The sequence below is a fragment of the Gobio gobio genome, assembly GCF_949357685.1.
Source record: "Gobio gobio genome assembly, chromosome: 17".
Classification (NCBI taxonomy): Eukaryota; Metazoa; Chordata; class Actinopteri; order Cypriniformes; family Gobionidae; genus Gobio; species Gobio gobio.
This window is the reverse complement of record NC_137110.1, coordinates 7,242,780-7,262,818: the sequence shown is the minus strand read 5'-3', so window position 1 is coordinate 7,262,818 and position 20,039 is coordinate 7,242,780. Positions and strand designations below refer to the sequence as shown.

The 20,039-nt window shown below is 37.8% G+C and overlaps 2 protein-coding genes across 3 annotated transcripts in view; both read left to right on the top strand.

Moving 5' to 3' along the window:
• Positions 1-1,123: 1,123 nt before the first annotated feature.
• On the top strand, positions 1,124-11,986 carry chmp4ba (charged multivesicular body protein 4Ba). Of its 2 annotated transcripts, XM_079841561.1 has the most exons (6): positions 1,139-1,479; positions 1,798-1,899; positions 4,695-4,872; positions 6,978-7,092; positions 8,517-8,637; positions 10,344-11,980. In XM_079841561.1, the coding sequence occupies exons 2-6, from the start codon at positions 1,824-1,826 to the stop codon at positions 10,406-10,408; spliced, it is 555 nt and encodes a 184-aa protein (XP_079697687.1). In that variant the 5' UTR covers positions 1,139-1,479; positions 1,798-1,823; the 3' UTR covers positions 10,409-11,980. The 2 variants fall into 2 exon arrangements, with proteins under 2 accessions (XP_079697686.1, XP_079697687.1); XM_079841560.1 differs by lacking the exon at positions 1,798-1,899 and having other exon boundaries at positions 1,124-1,479; positions 10,344-11,986.
• A 1,420-nt stretch (positions 11,987-13,406) lies between these two features.
• ahcy (adenosylhomocysteinase) overlaps positions 13,407-20,039 on the top strand; it is a 29,406-nt gene continuing 22,773 nt past the window's right edge. Inside the window, exons 1-3 of the mRNA XM_079840963.1 lie at positions 13,407-13,559; positions 15,360-15,550; positions 18,644-18,719. Of these exons, the coding sequence (XP_079697089.1) occupies positions 13,532-13,559; positions 15,360-15,550; positions 18,644-18,719 (295 nt within the window). The 5' untranslated portion in view covers positions 13,407-13,531. The remainder of the gene's footprint in view (positions 13,560-15,359; positions 15,551-18,643; positions 18,720-20,039) is intronic.

The window sequence follows — 20,039 nt, the reverse complement described above, 5'->3', positions numbered from 1 at the left end:
TACAATCCCATTGGCTGGCAAACATGCCAATCATATGCTCTCGCCGCAGTTTAATGACGACGGAGTACATTTTCAAAACGATGAGGTTGATTTTTTTGGTGTAATAATATTTTAATTATAGGTAAGTTTTATTTGCACGAATGTAGATTAAAAAAAAAAAAAAAAAAGTTTCTCCATGTTTTGTGGCTAATTCAAAAAATGAATTATTAGCGTGAAAAAGGAGTCCCTTAAAACGCTCTCTCTCTCTCTCTCTCTCTCTCTCTCTCTCTCTCTCTCTCTCTCTCTCTCTCTCTCTCTCTCTCTCTCTCTCTCTCTCTCTCTGTCCTTTTAATGTATTATATTTATTATATTATATTATATTATATTATATTATATTATATTAATTATATTATATTATATTATATTATATTATATTATATTATATTATATTATATTATATTAATTATATTATATTATATTATATTATATTATATTATATTATATTATATTACATTATATTATATTATATTATATGTATTAAATTAATTATATTATATTCAACATAATCTCAATATAATCTCTATATTCAAAATATAAACCTTGTCTATCATTCAAACTTATTTTAAATATACATATAATATTCAAGCAATCTTATTTATTGTCCGATGATTCTAAATAAATAAATAATTATTAGATATTTAATATGATATAGAATGTATTTAAATCAGAAGGGTCTTTTATTTTGAAGGAACGCCCTGGTGGTTTTGTTGCAATTTGTTTGCGTAAGATTTCATATAACCCGATGCTTATTGATCATATCATAGACCGTAAAAATCATATACACACTTATGAGTTATGACCTATAAATATTATATTTAATAATAATATTAATAATAATACAAGTGTCATTTTTACATTTTACATGAAGAAAACCCTACGTTGTTGTTTAAAATCATGTATAACATGTAGTACATTTTGATAAAAAAAAAAAAACATTGTATGTATATGGAACCACCCTAGTTCCATATCGTATAATATGATCTGATTTCTTAAAATATACCACCGCCCATTTGTTAACAACTTCTTTATGATTATTATTATTATTTTAATTTGTTAACAACGTGACAGACATTCGTTACGTCATGACGTGAGTCATGTTCTTGTGACGTGATGATGTCATGCGGCCTGGGTTAGAAGAGGAGGCAGAGACAACAACAACAATCCTGGGCTTGGGTCAGTGACAGATAGAAGACACACTAGTCTAGTATTCTCACAAGCAGTCTCATATCAATCCTCGCTGTCGTCCTGAGGGCAAGATGTCGTTGTTTGGGAAGTTATTTGGCAGCAGTGGAAAGGGGGGTAAATCTCCAAGCCCCCAAGAGGCTATCCAGCGACTGCGAGAAACAGAAGAAATGTTGACCAAGAAACAGGAGTTCCTGGAGAAAAAGATCGAACAGGAGCTTGTGACGGCCAAGAGAAACGGAACGAAGAACAAAAGAGGTGAGGGATGAACTGGGTGACCTGGGATAGATTAACTGGTTAAATTAGGATAGGTTTGGCAGTGTGAAATGAGCTGTGTATGGCTGTCACAGCTTCGCGTGCTTGTTAGTTTAGCTTTATAGACTCTTTATTGCTTCTATGTTGTGTATTAGACAAAATAATTAACTATTTGTATATTGTAAACGAAATATTATCATCAATGGACTAATTAACACAACTAAGCTGTTATAGAAATCTGGGATAGCTTTTATATGGGGTATATGGGATATGTTTTTAGCACGATAATTTGCCTTTAATTTGATAAATTCTCTCCATCAGTTCACCTTTGACCTCCCCTGGTATCCATGCTGATGACAAACATGTACGTCATGATAGTTGACTCAGGGACTTTCCTCCAGAAGAGCTTCAAACAAAATAAAGGCAATAACATACAAAATTATTCATCATGTTATCCTGTAAATGCAGCCTTTAGTGGATATATATGCATACTGTATGTGACAAATGTACTTTCTGCAATACATCAGTTCAAGATATAGATTGACTTTAAAATGGACATGACAGAAAAATGTAAAAAAAAAAAACCCTGATCATATTTGACTTTATTTACGGAACCCAAACTTTTCAAAATTACATAATTAAAGCAAATTTACATTCACAAGTCAAGAAAAGCAACAAAAAAAACCCCTCAAATGATTACATTCTGTGACATGAGAACACAAAATAAGAAAACAATACAAATTCGAAAGATTTTCACATTCACGTTATGGCCCACGTTGTCATAGATCAGAATGCCTTTGTCATGTTTTCCATTAGTGTCACTTTCAGACTGTGCAAATGATGTAAACACAATTACAAGAAGTATATTTATTTATAAGGCTGTTTTTTTCTCTCTCCCATCGATACTACTAGAGAAATCCAGAGATAAATGATTTCAGTACAACGTAATGGTCACATTACAGAGCCGTCTCGTAAAGCCTGTAACTCAACCCCACATTTAAAGTCCCCAGAACAGAGGTAATCAATAATTGATCTGATTATCCTATGAGGGCTGATGGGACGCGGCAGGTGACGAAGCTGATGGTTTATGACCGCGAGGGGTGTGGGACTGATGTGTTGGGTCATAGTTCACAGTTCCAGTGCCTTCATGGAAAAAGTGTTTAATACGCATTACCTTTGTGTCAGGTGACGTCTCTGGAATGGGCTTTTTGAACATTGCAGTATTGCAAACATGATACATTCAGGTCACATTCCAAACATTGCACACAAACAGCTGCTGTTTTATCCTCTACATGTGAACTGACAAATTGTCAATGTTTAGAATTCAAATCTGTTAGAAGTAAAAATACAATATGTTTGTTTATTGACTTTTTATGGTTGATTCCCATAAAGGTCTGGAAAATATTTTTATGAGGAGCATTACGTTTTGTGTGTGTGTGTGTGTGTGTGTAGATATATAGATGGACAGGCAGGACAGACAGACAGACAGACAGACAGACAGACAGACAGACAGACAGACAGACAGACAGGACAGATAGATAGACAGACAGACAGACAGGCAGGACAGATAGACAGACAGACAGACAGACAGACAGACAGACAGACAGACAGGCAGGACAGATAGATAGACAGGACAGATAGATAGACGGACAGGACAGATAGATAGACAGACAGGACAGATAAATAGACAGACCGGACAGACAGACAGACAGACAGACAGGACAGATAGATAGACTGACAGGACAGACAGACAGACAGATAGATAGATAGATAGACAGACAGACAGACAGACAGACAGGACAGATAGATAGACTGACAGGACAGACAGACAGACAGACAGATAGATAGATAGATAGACAGACAGACAGACAGACAGACAAGATAGATAGACAGACAGACAAATAGACAGGACAGATAGATAGACAGACAGGACGGATAGATAGACAGACAGGACGGATAGATAGATAGACAGACAGACAGGACGGATAGATAGATAGACAGACAGGACGGATAGATAGACAGACAGGACGGATAGATAGATAGATAGACAGACAGGACGGATAGATAGACAGACAGGACGGATAGATAGATAGATAGACAGACAGGACGGATAGATAGACAGACAGGACGGATAGATAGATAGACAGACAGGACGGATAGATAGATAGACAGACAGGACGGATAGATAGATAGACAGACAGGACGGATAGATAGACAGACAGGACGGATAGATAGACAGACAGGATAGATAGATAGACAGACGGGACGGATAGACAGACAGACAGACAGACAGACAGATAGATAGATAGACAGACAGGACAGATAGATAGATAGATAGACAGGACGGATAGATAGATAGACAGACAGGACGGATAGATAGACAAACTAGATAGATAGACAGACAGACAGACAGACAGACAGACAGACAGACACACACACACACACACACACACACACACACACACACACACACACACACACACACACACACACACACACACACACACACACACACACACACACACACACACACACACACACACACACACACACACACACACACAAATAAATAAATAGGCTTTATTGACTATGCAAAATATAATTTCTTTATATAATTTCTTTCTTGTCTTCTTTTTGGTCTTGCCCTGGTTATGTTCTTGTCAGGTTTGTAGGATTCAACCTTTACAAAAAAAAACATGTCTTTACTTGTCATTAATGCATAATTAGGCTGCCAACCCCAATCTCACTAGAAAGCAACAGGCCTTTTTCCTCTTTTTTTGCAGCTCACTCGCCTGATTAAGTTTGGTGAGTGCGCCTCATTTAACCGCACCTGTACTGAGTCCCTAACTCTGCACCACTGCTTCCCTGAGAAATCCTTTTGATTAAATATTGGGAATCTTACGCTGTGGACTTTCCATTTTACCTTTACTGTACACTTATTTTTCTGTGCAAGCAATTTCTTACTAAAGCATCTTGACAATATTGAGCCCAAATCTCTGGATACTGGGTTAAAGCAGGACCGGCAGCCGATAATGCATGACGCTAAATCTTAATTGAAATAAAAAGAGCTTCAAATAAAATCAATTGACCTGTAATCACGTACAGTAGTACTCTTAAATAAACCCCATGTGTTATGCAATACAATTCCATGGGCTTCCCAAATTCTTTGTATTCTGTGCTTAAATTGTACCATTTGCCTTTCTTCCTTTTTGAAACAGCTGCATTACAGGCACTGAAGCGTAAGAAGCGCTATGAGAAGCATTTAGCCCAGATTGATGGCACCCTCTCTACCATTGAGTTCCAGCGGGAGGCGCTAGAGAACGCCCACACCAACACTGAGGTCATCAAGACTATGGGCTATGCTGCCAAGGCCATGAAGGCTGCCCATGACAACATGTGAGGAGTTTTTATTTTTATTTTTTATTTTTATCAGCACTTGCCTTCCCTTTAGAGAGGCCTCTCTATCAGCCTCACTGTGGCAAGGTTTTGGGTTTATCATAATAAACAAGTTAAATTTACTAATGTAAGATATTGGGATTAAATGAAATGTTAAAGGTTTAGTTCACCCCCCCAAAAATTCTGTCATTAATTATTCCCCCTCAAGTTGTTCCAAACCCGTAAGACCATCGTTGATCTTCGGGCCACAAATGAAGATCTTTTTGATGAAATCTGCGAGCTTTCTGACCCTACACTGACAGCTGCGCAACTGACACTTTGACGCTTCAAAACGTTCATAATGAGATCGTAAAACTCTCTGCGTAACATGAGAAAGAACCAATGAGGTTCATTCTCGTGTTACGCAGCACGTTTGAGCGTCCTCAAGAACCAATGAGGTTCATTCTCGTGTTAAGCAGCACGTTTGAGCGTCCTCAAGAACCAATGAGGTTCATTCTCGTGTTAAGCATCACGTTTGAGCGTCCTCAAGAACCAATGAGGTTCATTCTGGTGTTACGCAGCACGTTTGAGCTTCCTCAAGAACCAATGAGGTTCATTCTCGTGTTAAGCAGCACGTTTGAGCTTCCTCAAGAACCAATGAGGTTCATTCTGGTGTTACGCAGCACGTTTGAGCTTCCTCAAGAACCAATGAGGTTCATTCTGGTGTTACGCAGCACGTTTGAGCTTCCTCAAGAACCAATGAGGTTCATTCTCGTGTTAAGCAGCACGTTTGAGCTTCCGCAAGAACCAATGAGGTTCATTCTCGTGTTACGCAGCACGTTTGAGCTTCCGCAAGAATCAATGAGGTTCATTCTCGTGTTACGCAGCACGTTTGAGCGTCCACAAGAATCAATGAGGTTCATTCTCGTGTTACGCAGCACGTTTGAGCTTCCGCAAGAACCAATGAGGTTCATTCTCGTGTTAAGCATCACGTTTGAGCTTCCTCAAGAACCAATGAGGTTCATTCTCGTGTTACGCAGCACGTTTGAGCTTCCGCAAGAACCAATGAGGTTTATTCTCGTGTTACGCAGCACGTTTGAGCGTCCACAAGAATCAATGAGGTTCATTCTCGTGTTACGCAGCACGTTTGAGCTTCCGCAAGAACCAATGAGGTTCATTCTCGTGTTACGCAGCACGTTTGAGCTTCCTCAAGAATCAATGAGGTTCATTCTCGTGTTACGCAGCACGTTTGAGCGTCCACAAGAACCAATGAGGTTCATTCTCGTGTTACGCAGCACGTTTGAGCGTCCACAAGAATCAATGAGGTTCATTCTCGTGTTACGCAGCACGTTTGAGCTTCCGCAAGAACCAATGAGGTTCATTCTCGTGTTAAGCATCACGTTTGAGCTTCCTCAAGAACCAATGAGGTTCATTCTGGTGTTACGCAGCACGTTTGAGCTTCCGCAAGAACCAATGAGGTTCATTCTCGTGTTAAGCATCACGTTTGAGCTTCCTCAAGAACCAATGAGGTTCATTCTCGTGTTAAGCAGCACGTTTGAGCTTCCGCAAGAACCAATGAGGTTCATTCTCGTGTTACGCAGCACGTTTGAGCTTCCGCAAGAACCAATGAGGTTCATTCTCGTGTTACGCAGCACGTTTGAGCTTCTTCGAGAACCAATGAGGTTCATTCTCGTGTTACGCATCACGTTTGAGCATCCACAAGAACCAATGAGGTTCATTCTTGTGTTACGCATCACGTTTGAGCTTCCGCAAGAACCAATGAGGTTCATTCTCGTGTTACGCAGCACGTTTGAGCTAATTTGGACTAAACCGCTCAATTCATATGGATTAGTTTTATGATCTCTTTACGAACTTTTTGAAGTGTCAAAGTGGTAGTTCCATTGCTGTCTATGGAGGGACAGAAAGCTCATGATCTGTTTCTATCACTGATTTCATGATCTACATTTGTGTTCTGAAGATGAACTAAGAAGTCTTATGTGTTTGGAACGACATGAGGGTGAGTAATTGATGACAGAATTTTCTTTTAAGGGTGAACTATCCCTTAAAATATATTGTCTGGAGATCATAAAGTTGAGTTTATAATTCTGTTGTCTGTGTGCCTTCAGGGACATCGACAAAGTGGACGAACTTATGCAGGACATCACAGAACAGCAGGAGCTGGCACAAGAAATTTCAGATGCAATCTCTAAGCCTGTTGGTTTTGGGGAGGAATTTGATGAAGTAAGATTAAAACAAGCAAACTTCTGAGTTTTCGGGAGGCACCGTTTACATCTGATATGATAACATCTGCTTGGGGTGAACTGATCATAAGTGGACAGCACTAAATACAGGTCTAAATGGGTCCAGTGCATTTGTGAACCACTTTCTGAAGTGCTCAGGGAAGGAGGCATCTCATCACATTGCATTTGTGTTATAAAGTGATGCAAAGTCAAGTCACCTTCATTTATATAGCGCTTTTTACAATATTGATTGTTTCAAAGCAGCTTTACAGTTATATATTAGCTCTAGAAAAAAGATATTGTCCAGCTAAAGTAAGTTTTTAATTGATTCACTCCCGTTGTAAAAAATCATTAGTTATTTACCTTGGGGCAACTTACATGACACTATTTTAAACTAAAATAGAAAACTTTTAATGTGTTCTGGCCGTTCATTTGCATGGAAACTGTGTTTGGGAGCTTGAGAATGCAAACTTCAAAAAACTTGAATCTGTGAGAACGGTGAAGGCATGCACGTAAGCATTATGTGTTTAGTCTAAAGGCAGGCGCGTTTGAATACATGTTTGCGCAAGCGCGTAGCTTTTCTTTACAAAATGACCGACAAAGTACTTGTCTGGCATGCATAATACAGCGTTGGTAGTCATTTCCACGGATCCATGTGAACGGGAATCATTTTGATAACGTGTTTATCTGTACAGAGGGGAAGGGAACAAGGCCTTCACAGGGGAGAGTCTAGTAAAACACAATATTTGTGCCAAAAACACGTTTTAATCCTGTTAGGTGCAGCTTTTAAAGAAAAAACTGCCCAATTGGAAGAAAAAGTAAAAAAAAAAAAAAGTCTTAATGAAATATTTTTGTTATGCCGGACATCAACAAACTGACATACACTTCTATTCAAAAGTTTTGGGTCACTAGGATTTTTAAAATGTTTTTGAAAGAAGTCTCTTAGACTGCTGTTATTTGATCAAAAGTAAGGACATTACTTCTATTATTTAAAAGAACTGTTTATATACTATTTTTATTTATTACAAGCTGAATTTTCAGCATCATTACTCCAGTCTCCAGTGTCACAAGATCCTTCAATAATCGTTCTAATTTGATGATTTGCTGCTCAAGAAACATTTCTGATTATTATCAATGTTGAAAAAAGTTTTTTTCTGGATTCTTTGAGGAATAAAATGTTAAAAAAGAACATAATTTATATGATTTAGAAAACTTGGGTACCATTATAAATAAATGTACAGTAAATTCTGATCAAATTAATGCATCTTTCCTGAATAGCAGTAAACATTTATTTTTCTTACTCTCCCCAACTTTTGAGTTGTTGTGTATTAAGTGTTGTACCTACTCGTCTTAAATCCAACCATATGAAGTGGTCACATTTAAGAGGCCTGTTGTACTAGGTTTAAACCGATTGTGTTGTTTCAGGATGACCTGTTAGCTGAACTGGAAGAGCTGGAGCAGGAAGAGCTGGATAAGAACCTTCTTGAGATCGGAGACAATGTACCACTGCCAAATGTGCCCTCTACGTCCTTACCTTCCAGACCAGGTACTAAACACAGACACACACACACACACACACACACACACACAGACACACACAGGTTTGTTTTTGTGAAATGTGAGGACATTCCATAGGCGTAATGGTTTTTATACCGTACAAACCGTATTTTCTATCCCCTTACACTGCCCCTGCCCCTAAACCTAGCCCTCACAGGAGACTGTGCAGTTCACTTTCTGTGAAAAAAAACTCATTCTGTATGATTTATAAGCATTTTGAAAAGTGAGGACATGGGGAACGTCCTCATATTTCACCCTCTTTTTGTAATACCTATGTCATACCCATGTCATTATACACATTTGTGTCCTGATATTTCACGAAAACATGCCCACACAGACACACACAGACACACAGACACACACACACATGTCTGGTGCGCTATCCTTCTGGGGACTCACCATAGGCGTAATGGTTTTTATACTGTACAAACCGTATTTTCTATCCCCTTACACTGCCCCTGCCCCTAAACCTAACCCTCACAGGAGACATTCTGCATTTTTACATTTTCATAAAAACTCATTCTGAATGATTTATAAGCTTTTGTGCCCGTGGGGACCTCAATTTAGGTCCCCACGGTGACACGAGTCCCCATGAGTCTGTCTACAGTCAGGTTGAAGTCCCCACCAGGCTAGAAAAACATGTTCACACACACACACACACACACACAGACACACACAGACACACACACACACACACTAAACCTACCAATCACAGAAAACTTTCTGCTTTTTTACATTTTACAAAAAAACTAATTCTGTATGATTTATAAGCTTGTTTCCTCATGGGGACTGAATTAAGGTGTGCATTCAGTCCCCACAGGGATAGAAAAACCTTATATACACATATTTCTCATGTTTGTGAGACGAGTAGCTGCTGAGCTTCGGTTTATTTGATACACGCTCCAGTTCATGTGCAAAGCATGTGATCGCTCCCGCGATTATTGTCTGCTATAGACTATTTGCTTCTTATTTATTAAATTCAGGCAATTATCTGATGAAACATTGATTGAAATTAAGATACAATTTATACAAAACGAAATTCACATTAAAGAAATGCTTTCTAAGCAAAATCATACAAAATTTCTTTCACAATCATTTGTGACCTTCTGTGTTCTGACATATTGCGCATCTTTTCACTTTTCATAATCCACGTAGCCTAGATGAAATTTAAAAATAACATTATAATATTACAAATAAACAGGAACTTCCTGTAAATGGTCTGAAAGTCTGAACCATACAGAAAATGCTTTCACACTAGAAACGAACCGAACCTTTGTTCAGTTTGATCCGGACCAAGACTTCCTCTTTTCGTCGGACCAAATTTCGTCTGTTTGGTCCGGACCGTGGTCCGGGGGAGGTTTCACACCTGTAATTTTGATTCGGACCAAACTGAAAAGTCCGAAAATCCGGACCAAACAAGGTAGGTGTGAAAGCGCCCTAAGAGACTTGGTATAACCCTTTTGGACCACAGCCGTTTTTTCCATCGTTAAATGAGCAAAAGTGGACCCGGACACGCATGCCCTAAGTGCACCTGCGCCACGCGCTTCAGACCATGTACCCAGATCGTTAAAATAGGGCCCTTAATCATGTTTCTATCATTCATTGTGTCAAATAATTTCTGGCACTGCAAATCATTTCTTTTGACTATTTTGCCTGTTTTCAGTGCAGTTTTTGAATGTCTTTTTGTGATTGCAGCAAAGAAGAAAGAAGAAGAGGACGAGGATGACATGAAAGACCTGGAGGCATGGGCTGCCAATTAATGCTGGTTCTGCTCCACCCAAACCCATCCACACTATACAAGGCATAAACCTCACTCCAATCCCTGGTACTAAAGGACCTGGAAGGACTCTTCAGTATGTTACAGTATGACGTCTTTGTGTCTAAAATAGGTTAATATATAAACACACATGAAAGGAAAACAAAAACATAAATGCAACTGCTAAAAAAAAAAAAGAACAAATCTCCGCCAGGCTTACAGTCGGCATACTCATCTAAGCAAGTCTGAGATTGCGCCTCGTTTCTCCTCATCTCTGGACTGAAAAAGGCTTGTTGTAGATCCGTGTTCGTGTCCGTTACCTGTACTCGTATATTTTTAAAATTCCATCACAAGGAATTTGCTCCAAGAAAACAATACACACGGAAACCCTTTGCACGCAGGGGACGGTGTCTGTAATGCTCATGTTTTTGGAGAGAATGTGTGGAATGTTACGACTTTGTTTCACACAAAAAACCTCATTGTTCACATGCAAGTTGTGTTAAATGCACGGCAAGCCCTTTTTGATTCTGTGCATCAAGTATTTCAGATGGTGACGCAAGTGCAGGTGCTTCCCCCGTACAAGAACCGCACCGCCTACGGGACGTCCTAGATCAGCACTTAGGCTTTATGACTACAAGACCCGGTCTCCATTTTGGGGCTGAGGTGGGCATGAAGTTGTATGGTGAGAGGCTTTTACTGTACATAGCATCTCTCTTTAATGGCATGATGGTTTACAGTCTCCTGACAGCATGGGATTCCTTTATTGAATAGGTCTCTTCACTCAAGAAATATGTACTGTATTTGAGATAGCTCAGAAATACTGACTTCTGACTCCCAAGATATCTTTACACTAGAAGTGGTTTATTTAAATGGGTGTTGTATTAGGGGGGAAAAATGTGTAGATTTCAGCTTTGTGTCTTATTTTTGAGGTGTGAATGCATTCAAGCAGATTTCTACCAGGACAGACAGCACAGATTAATGTAATATGCTTTATTTTACGGAGTACAGAGTGTATTATGATGTTCTGGTTCAGTGGGTTTTATTTTATTTCTATTAATCTATAACAACATTTATTTATCAGACTCTGAAGGTTTCGTTCACATTGTTTGTTTGTCTTTTTGACACCCGTTTATGTTGCCCTCCTCTGCCTTTCAACCTTACACCTGCATTAAAGTTTTGCCAAATTAACACTTCTCTGGTTTTTAATTTGCGCATTAGAATCATTTTCATTATTTTCATGCAGGCCAAAGCATCAGTGTTCAGCTTGAAAACACATTTTTGTCTATTGAATATTGAAAGTGAATTTTAGTATCTCCAGACTAGAGGAGAAATACCCACTGGTCTGTTACACGCGTACAGTCAGATATCTTTCAGAGACTATAATGGAATATATTATGGTGCTTTTCTGTTTCTTTCTTGCCATGGAAAGGAAAAATAAAGACTTTGAAGCTATGGAAACTGATTTGCACAGGATGTGAAAGACAAGTTTTAATACATGTGTATGTTCTCATTATATTGTAGGTGCTGCTGGATTTATCATTATAATCTACTTTATTGTTATTAAAATATTTTTTATTGAGTTTCTAGTGGTAATGGTACATGACTTAAAGAGTTCAACTAAAATGAGACTTCAGCACAGTAAACGCGTATCTGAAAAGTTCATCCATATGCACTATGGATTAAACGTTTTGGTTCAGCATTTAAAAAAAAGGACACATTAAATTGATTTTAAAAAAGTGACATTTATAATGTTGGACGGATTTCTATTCATCAAAGAGTCACATAATGCATCACATAATTATCGATAATAATAATAAATCTTTCTTGAGTAGCAAATCATCATATTAGAATGATTTCTGAAGGATCATGTGACACTGAAGATTAAGAAAATTCAACTTTGCCATCTCAGGAGTAAATTAAATATTAATATAAATCAAAATTAGTGCTGTCAAATTGATGAATCGCGATTAATCACATCCAAAATAAAAGTGTACGTGCATGTATATATGTAAGAAAAATGTGTTATATTTATATATAAAATATTTAAATTTATATATATATAATATAAATGAGCATAACCCAAAACATTCAAATATTTCTTAAATATATACATGAATGAGTGTGTATTTATATAAATAATAATTCTGCACAGTACACACACATTATTTAAAGCAAACTTTTATTTTGGATGTGATTAATTGATTTGACAACCCTAATCAAAATATAAAAATAAATGTTATGTTAATTTAAAATATATTAAATAGAAAAGTTTTTTTTTAATATGTAATAATATTCCACACTATTACTTTTACTGCACTTTGATCAACTTTGATCACTAAACTTTTGAAAGAGCAGTTTAAGTAATAATCTACCTCAACAGTTACATTCAGATCAGTCAGTTGCATTTAATAATTTTATGATTGACAGGGTGTTCTGTAAATCTATAGTCTTTCATGCTTAATTTCATCACACAGAATCACAAACCAGACCATTTTGAGATATGGAGATAAACATACTGGCATATTTTCAGGACACACTGAATGGACTTTATACAGGGGTGTCATCCAAATAACCCAAAATAAGCCCTGTTCAGCTGAAAATGATCATAATGCCTCTAGTTTACAGGGATTATACTCGGGAACACTCATTCATATATACATTTGTAGAGAAAGTAAAGCAACTTCAACTGGTTTTGTCAACAGTTTTAAACTAAAACATTTATGAAAAGCCCAATAAGCAGCTTTCTTACAACAAGCTCAGATCCGTCCTCATGATGTTAAATATTAGTAAAACACCAAAAGCCAGTTGAAACTTGTTGTAATTGTATTATTCAAGCCCTCTCTACATTCCAAATGATATTACACAGCTTAAACCACCGTGGATTCTTATTGGCTACCGTAGGAGCAAATAAACACGCCCACCACCGATTATTTAGAACGCTAAGGCGTGGCATATCTCGGCCAATCCGAAACGCCATGCAGGATGATCTCATGAATATTAAAACAACCGGTTTGTACACACTTATATTCAAGTTCACATAACAGCTACCTCCTTCTGCTCTCTCTCAGGTCCACAGCCGGGTTCTAGATCAACTCATATCAGGCTTACCTAACGACAGTACATCAAAATGTCAGAGAAGCTTCCATTCAAAGTTGGTTAGTACACTTTATTTGATTCTTGACTTTACATCAGGCGTAATGCTGTTCTGCACAAAAGCGTGCAGTTATGTATTTACCGCCAATGCTAATTAAGTTAGCTGATTCCATTCTGATGGTTTCTACTAAGCTCTCTAATAGCCTCTCGATTAAGCATACGGATCTTTGCAAAAGGGCATTTTGTTGTATTTTTGACCGAGTATGAATTGTTGCAAATCTTTAGTTGCTAGTCCAAATAACACATGGCAGTGGACGCGTCATTGTAAGCGCTGCCTTGCATGAGGCTCTTTTGCAAACCCGCCCCCTTAAAATCACTGTACGCGCTCTAAATATCTGTGGTTTATTACTATAGCCATTTTATGGTTACTCGCAAAGTATTATATAAGATTTTATACCTAACACCTGTCAAACAAGCTAGCGTGGTCCCATTCGGAAGACGTGAAGAAGAAAGTTTGGAAGTTGTAGTTTTTTGCGTGAAGCGGAGAAGCTCCTCCGTATGAGAACTGCTTCCCTTCCGAACTACATTTCCCATAATGCAGTGTTCAAACGCGCCGCCACTTTTCATTGAACGAAGTCATTCATTTTCATGAGTCGGTTCTTTTGAACTGTTCGTTTTGTAGATTCGGCTCATAACTGGTCGGCTGCTCTTACGTGACCACTTGGACCCATTAATGCTTTAAATTATACGTTTGAAATGTAGGAAAATATCGCTGGCGATTCAAACTGCTCGAGGTCAACTAAAAATCAATGTTATGCGCTAAAAACGGTGCACTTCGATTAAGGACAAATTAAAGGCACTAAGTTAATATCTTAAAGGGATAGTTCACCCAAAAGTAAAAATTGTCTTAATTTACTCTCCCTGAAGTTGTTCCAAACCTGTATGACTTTCTTTCTTCTGCTGAACACAAAATAAGATATTTTGAAGAATGTGGTTAGCCAAACCGTTGATGGACCCCATGGACTTCCATAGTAGGAAAAAAAAATACTATGGAAGTCAATGGGGTCCATAAAACCTTTGGTTTCTGAAATTCTTCAAAATATGCCCTTTTTGGGTGAACTATCCCTATAACAGTTGTTGCATAGTTATGGTCAGTGAGTGGACTTGGCACCTGTCACTCAAGCATTTGCAGCGTCTGTTGTTGTTTTTCAGCAAACCTGTCTGATGTTCTCAGTGCAGATAAGGCAGAAGTAATTCAATAGTAAATCCAGTCGGACTTTGCTCCATAGTCTTGAAAGTTCAGAGTTTTTTTTTTTTCAAAATCAGTGAATGAAATGTAAAAGTTTGACTTTTCCTGACACCAGTTGCTACTGCACACTTGCCTTATTTATTAATAGCCCATTCTGAAGGCATTTTACAGGCTTCCCATGGCCATTGAATGCCATGAAAAACAGTTGCAGTTAAAAATGTCCTTTCTGATCAAATACCGTTTCCTTTTGTAATTAGACATTTATTTCGCCTACTGAATATTAAGGCGGACGTGTTTTCCTCCATTATCTTCTGTAGTAGGAACACTGGAAGTAAAAATAAAGTCAGTGCAGGCTGAGAAAACAAATCTCTTTTTGGGTAACCTCTTGGTTAAGTGTGCAGATGAAACCAAGCACCATCTCCTTACCCAGTTCAAGACACGTTAGGCATGCGGTTTTAGGTGTCATCTGTTGAATTCCTCTTCTAGATGTCCGAATATGAGACTGACATTTCAAAGACCTCTTTAACTGGCATATTATAATGCACATGTATGTCTCTTGTGATTTGTAGAGAGCCACATTTTTGTAACATGTAAAATTTTTCTCTGTGTCCAGCTGATATCAGCCTGGCCGAGTGGGGACGTAAAGCCATCGACATTGCTGAGAATGAGATGCCAGGTCTGATGAAGATGAGGGAGCTCTACGGCAAGACGAAACCTCTGAAAGGCGCTCGTATCGCAGGCTGTCTGCACATGACTCTACAGACCGCCGTGCTCATTGAAACCCTGACCGCCCTGGGAGCCGAGGTGAGGAGGGCAAATACAACAACGTTAAAGAAATAGTCAATACCCAGAAATGAAAAACCTGCCTTTATTTACCCACCCTCGTTCCAAACTCACTATATTTGCATTAAAAAGTGATTATTTGATTATGATTATGAACATTCTTTCAATTGGAAATAACTATAGTAACATTCTTGATTTTTATTAAATTATCAGTAGCTGGCAATCTTTTGTTTTTCTTCAAAATAAATTGATACTTATATTCAGCAAGGATGCATTAAAATTATTTAGAAGTGACAGTAAACATTTATAATGTTGCAAAAGATTTTTATTTCTAATAAATGCTGTTCTTTTCATCAAATAATCCTTTGAAACTCTTTCTTGAGCTCTAAATCATCAAATTAGAATGATGAAAATGCTGAAAATTCAGCTTTGAATAATTACTTTCTATACAAAATGTATTCAAATAGAACAATTACTTAAAATTGTAGTAATATTTCACAATATTCACTGTATTTTTGATCAGATAGATGCAGCCTTGGTGAGCATAAGAAACGTCTTTCAAGATAATTAAATGATCTTACCACGGTATTCTTTGAAATGTAAATACCATGGTATATAAATATGTTGTTTAATATCATTAGTATTTGATTTGGAAAGGGACAGTATAGTTTCTTCACCCATTTTTCCTAGTCATGGATGTATTGAGCACAAAATCTGCAGAAATGGGTCAAATTATGTGCAATATGCTGAAATTCAAGCCCTGTAATGCTGCGTTCACACCAAACGCGAATAGAGAGTTAGGAGTGAGTGATTTCAATGTTAAGTCAATGGAAAGGCGCATTGACGCGTGTCTGGAGGTCCCGTGTCGCGACAGACGCGTTTCACGCAGGGCGATTCCACCTCATTTGCGTGTCCAGTTCACGCGAATGACACAAATTGAGCATCTTGCGCGATACGTGCTTTACACACGAGTGGTGCTTTTTGTGCATTCACGTGTTTGAAGCGAATTCACGTCTGACACCCAAGTTGAAAATTTTGAACTTTGGTGTCAATTCGCGCCGCGTTAACCAATCAGGAGCCTGCTCGCTGCTGTCACGTGGTAAAGTGACGTGATGAGAAACCCTGCATAATTAAAAAATACTACTGTTGTCACAAAATGTAGTTTTAAGACTTTTTCAGGTGAGAATGTAGTTGTTTAAAACTCAAATCTGTGGTTTATTTATAAAGAGAGCGCCTAATTTAAAAAAAAAAATGTTGTTTTTGGAATTGTAAGATCCAGTCGATCAGCAGTGCTCATTAACCCGGCGAGAGCAGCCTTTCCTCGGCCAGTCCTTCTGCTGTCTGCCGCTGGCTCTGATGTCCTGTAGTGGTTCGTCTTGTGTAGATCTAACGGGCGATCTTTGGTGTCATGAATCTATCATTTGTTGTCTGCGAATTGTTTTGACTGAGGGCAAAGAAGTTTATAACTTTATTTTTTAAGGATATTTAAATATACATTCCGGGCTCGACATTAAGCCTGTTCACACGCTTATCTTTCGGACAAGTAAATCTGTCATTCACTTGTCCGAGTAAAAAATTTGCTTGTCCGGATTTTTTTTGTAAAGATAATCTATTCTGAAGCAATATTCTCACCAGTATTCAATCAGCTTTGACCTATTTAAATATTCATATTTGTGATATTTTTACCTTTTTATAAAGGGCATTTTTCCATAATCTTATTAAATATAGGCTATGCTTCAGCTTTCCTTTTATATTCTTAAATTTGATCTATAAATTAAATTAGAATAAGACACTATGGGCTGTTACCAATCAAATTAAATCATTTACACTGAAAAATTACAACTGCATTAAATAATGTTATGAGATTATTTTAAGTATTTTTGAATATACAAATAAGAAATGTTGGAAAGATGAAACTAAAGCACCAGTAGGTGGCAGCATGTGACCGTCTTAATGAGTGAGTCATTGAGTCGATTCGTTCAAACTGCTGATTCATTTAAGAATTAAGCGGTCGTTTACGAATAGGTAATTGAATCTTTGATTCAACCGATTCAGTCAAAACGCTGAATCATTCACTAACACTGTTGCTGTGAGATGCGTTACGGTTCTGCTGTGATATTTGTTTTGAACTATTTTTGCTGCTGAAATAGAACAAAAACAGTCCATATTGCATCTAAAATGTAAGTGACTTTGTTAACTAATTGTTTATGGAACTGCCGTATGAAATCAGTGTCATTTTCAGATGAATACCATCACGACTGTTAGTGTGATGTTTCTTAACTGTATCATGTTACAAATATAAAAACGACACAAATTTAACCGTGTTTAACTGCGTTTCTTTGTATGTGCTCATTTGTTTTCGATTTTCTCCTCGAGAGGCTGCGCGAGCCTCAACAGCGCAACTGTCAGTTCGTTTTATATTATTATCCACTATCGATCTCCACTTACACTAACTTAATGCAGAATCATTATTGCACTTTGGTGATTCCCTAGTTATTTTTTGTTTTGACGTTTTACTCAGGATACTTGTCCGTCAGGCAAGTACAATTCTTTTTCACTCGCCCCTTCAGAAAATACACTTGTCCCGGACAAGCGTTAATGTCGAGCCCTGTACATGCAGTGAAGATAATGTAGGAGTTGCCTGGACCACATTTGTGTGGCTATTAATGCTTAATATATATTTTTTATTAAAATGAAAAGAGGCAGAGTGGTGTTTTATGACATATTTCTCCTGGAGCGCCTTGAACGCGCGTCTATTCCGCTTCAAACGCTCGATTTATACGCGTGTCCATTTTACTGTGAACGTGCGAATGGATTCAAAATGTTCAAGCGTCCAATTAGACGCTCTATTCGCGTTGGGTGTGAACGCAGCATTACGCCAACAATATTCATCCGGAGCGAATGAAACGAGTGCATGAGTGAGGTGGGTTTGTGTGTAACTCACTGTCGGAGAGATGAGAGAGAGAGAGAGAAAGAGCAGCTGATATCGAGTATCTATTCTGTGGAAAATGAATTTTAAAAAGGGTGTTAATGTCAAGCCCTGTATGAAACTATGTATAAAGTCTATATAAGTCACATGACTCATTCCTTCTCCTTGATCTCTGTCTGCTGCAGGTCCAGTGGTCCAGCTGTAACATCTTCTCTACCCAGGATCACGCAGCGTCAGCCATTGCTAAAACTGGCGTTCCAGGTAACAGGTGTTGTTGTGCTGCACTGTCGGGTCTGTTCCACAACCACAGCTCTGGTGTAATCCTGCCGACTGTTTGCTCTAAAGCTGCGCAATCAATTGTAGATAAGAGGAACACGGGGTTTAGAGACTCATCCAGCTTAAAGCATGTGCTCCACAGCAGAGTAAAACCTAGAATCAGCACAAGTGAGTTTAATCATTAGATTTGACGCAACAGTTTTGAAGGACTAACATGCAAGAGCAGGCAGGCAAAGACCGCTTTATCAACTTCATCATTACAGCTTTCAGTTGACTAAAGACTTCCCAAACAGTTTTTAAGTACTGAAACCTTGAAAGGGTTTCATGCTGAATGATTTTTAGGGTGAAAGATGGAAATTTTTTAGCAAAAGGCTTTTCGTTTTGCATGCTAAATGCCTTTTTAAGTCTTTTCTTAGGCATCAACTTCAATACTCCAATAAGCAAAACACATGCATATTGGGTGAAATGGTCTGTTTTAGTTAGATTAAATGGCTTGACTACGTTTCAGTGTAGAATGAATTCTAAATATTTATCAACATTTCTCTCTCTTTGTCTGCTATCTTGGATGGATTTTTTTCACTGCTTGCAGTGCATTACGAGATTGCCTTCTACACAAAGGATAAGCCTAAATGCAGGCCTTAAGAAGGTATTTTAGTAGGCAATTACGCTGACAACCTTTTGCAACTGCTCTTGTGTCTGGAGCTTGACTGATGCATTCAAATCTGCTTACTAGCTCACTAGGTGTGGAATTAATCAGAGCCGATTAATACTAGTAAGACCTTTGAGCAACAATTGCATGCTTTTTATTTTCATTTTTTGAGACTAAATTGCAGTTTACAGATTCTTAAACTGAGAACTGAGGTGGTTGACAGTAAGCTTGTCAGAACTAGTGTTGATGCAGAGTAAATCTGATTGCCAAAAAAGTAAAATATATTGACATAACCAAAACTGCACATTATTATGAGATATTTGAGTGACAGTAGTGGTGAAAAACATATACTACTGTTCAAAAGTTTGGGTTTAGTAAGAGTTTTTTCTCTTAAGTCTCTTATGCTCACCAAGGCTGCATTTATTTGATAAAAAAACAGTAATACAGGGAGTGCAGAATTATTAGGCACGTTGATTTTCTGATCATATTTTTTTTCCAGGCACATTTGACCAATTCCAAACCACAGTAATCCTAATAACTACTATTGATTTAGTATTTAATAATGTATAAGTGATATATAATTGTTCATGAAGGCTGGAAATGAAAATCACCTTATATTCAGGTGTGCAGAATTATTAGGCATGTTTTCTTTTACA

Coding starts and splice junctions, on each gene's coding strand:
- chmp4ba (XM_079841560.1), top strand. CDS start 1,296: ATGTCGTTGTTTGGGAAGTTATTTGGCAGCAGTGGAAAGGGGGGTAAA. Junction 1,480..4,694: donor CGGAACGAAGAACAAAAGAG/GTGAGGGATGAA, acceptor TTTTTGAAACAG/CTGCATTACAGGCACTGAAG. Junction 7,093..8,516: donor TTGGGGAGGAATTTGATGAA/GTAAGATTAAAA, acceptor GTGTTGTTTCAG/GATGACCTGTTAGCTGAACT.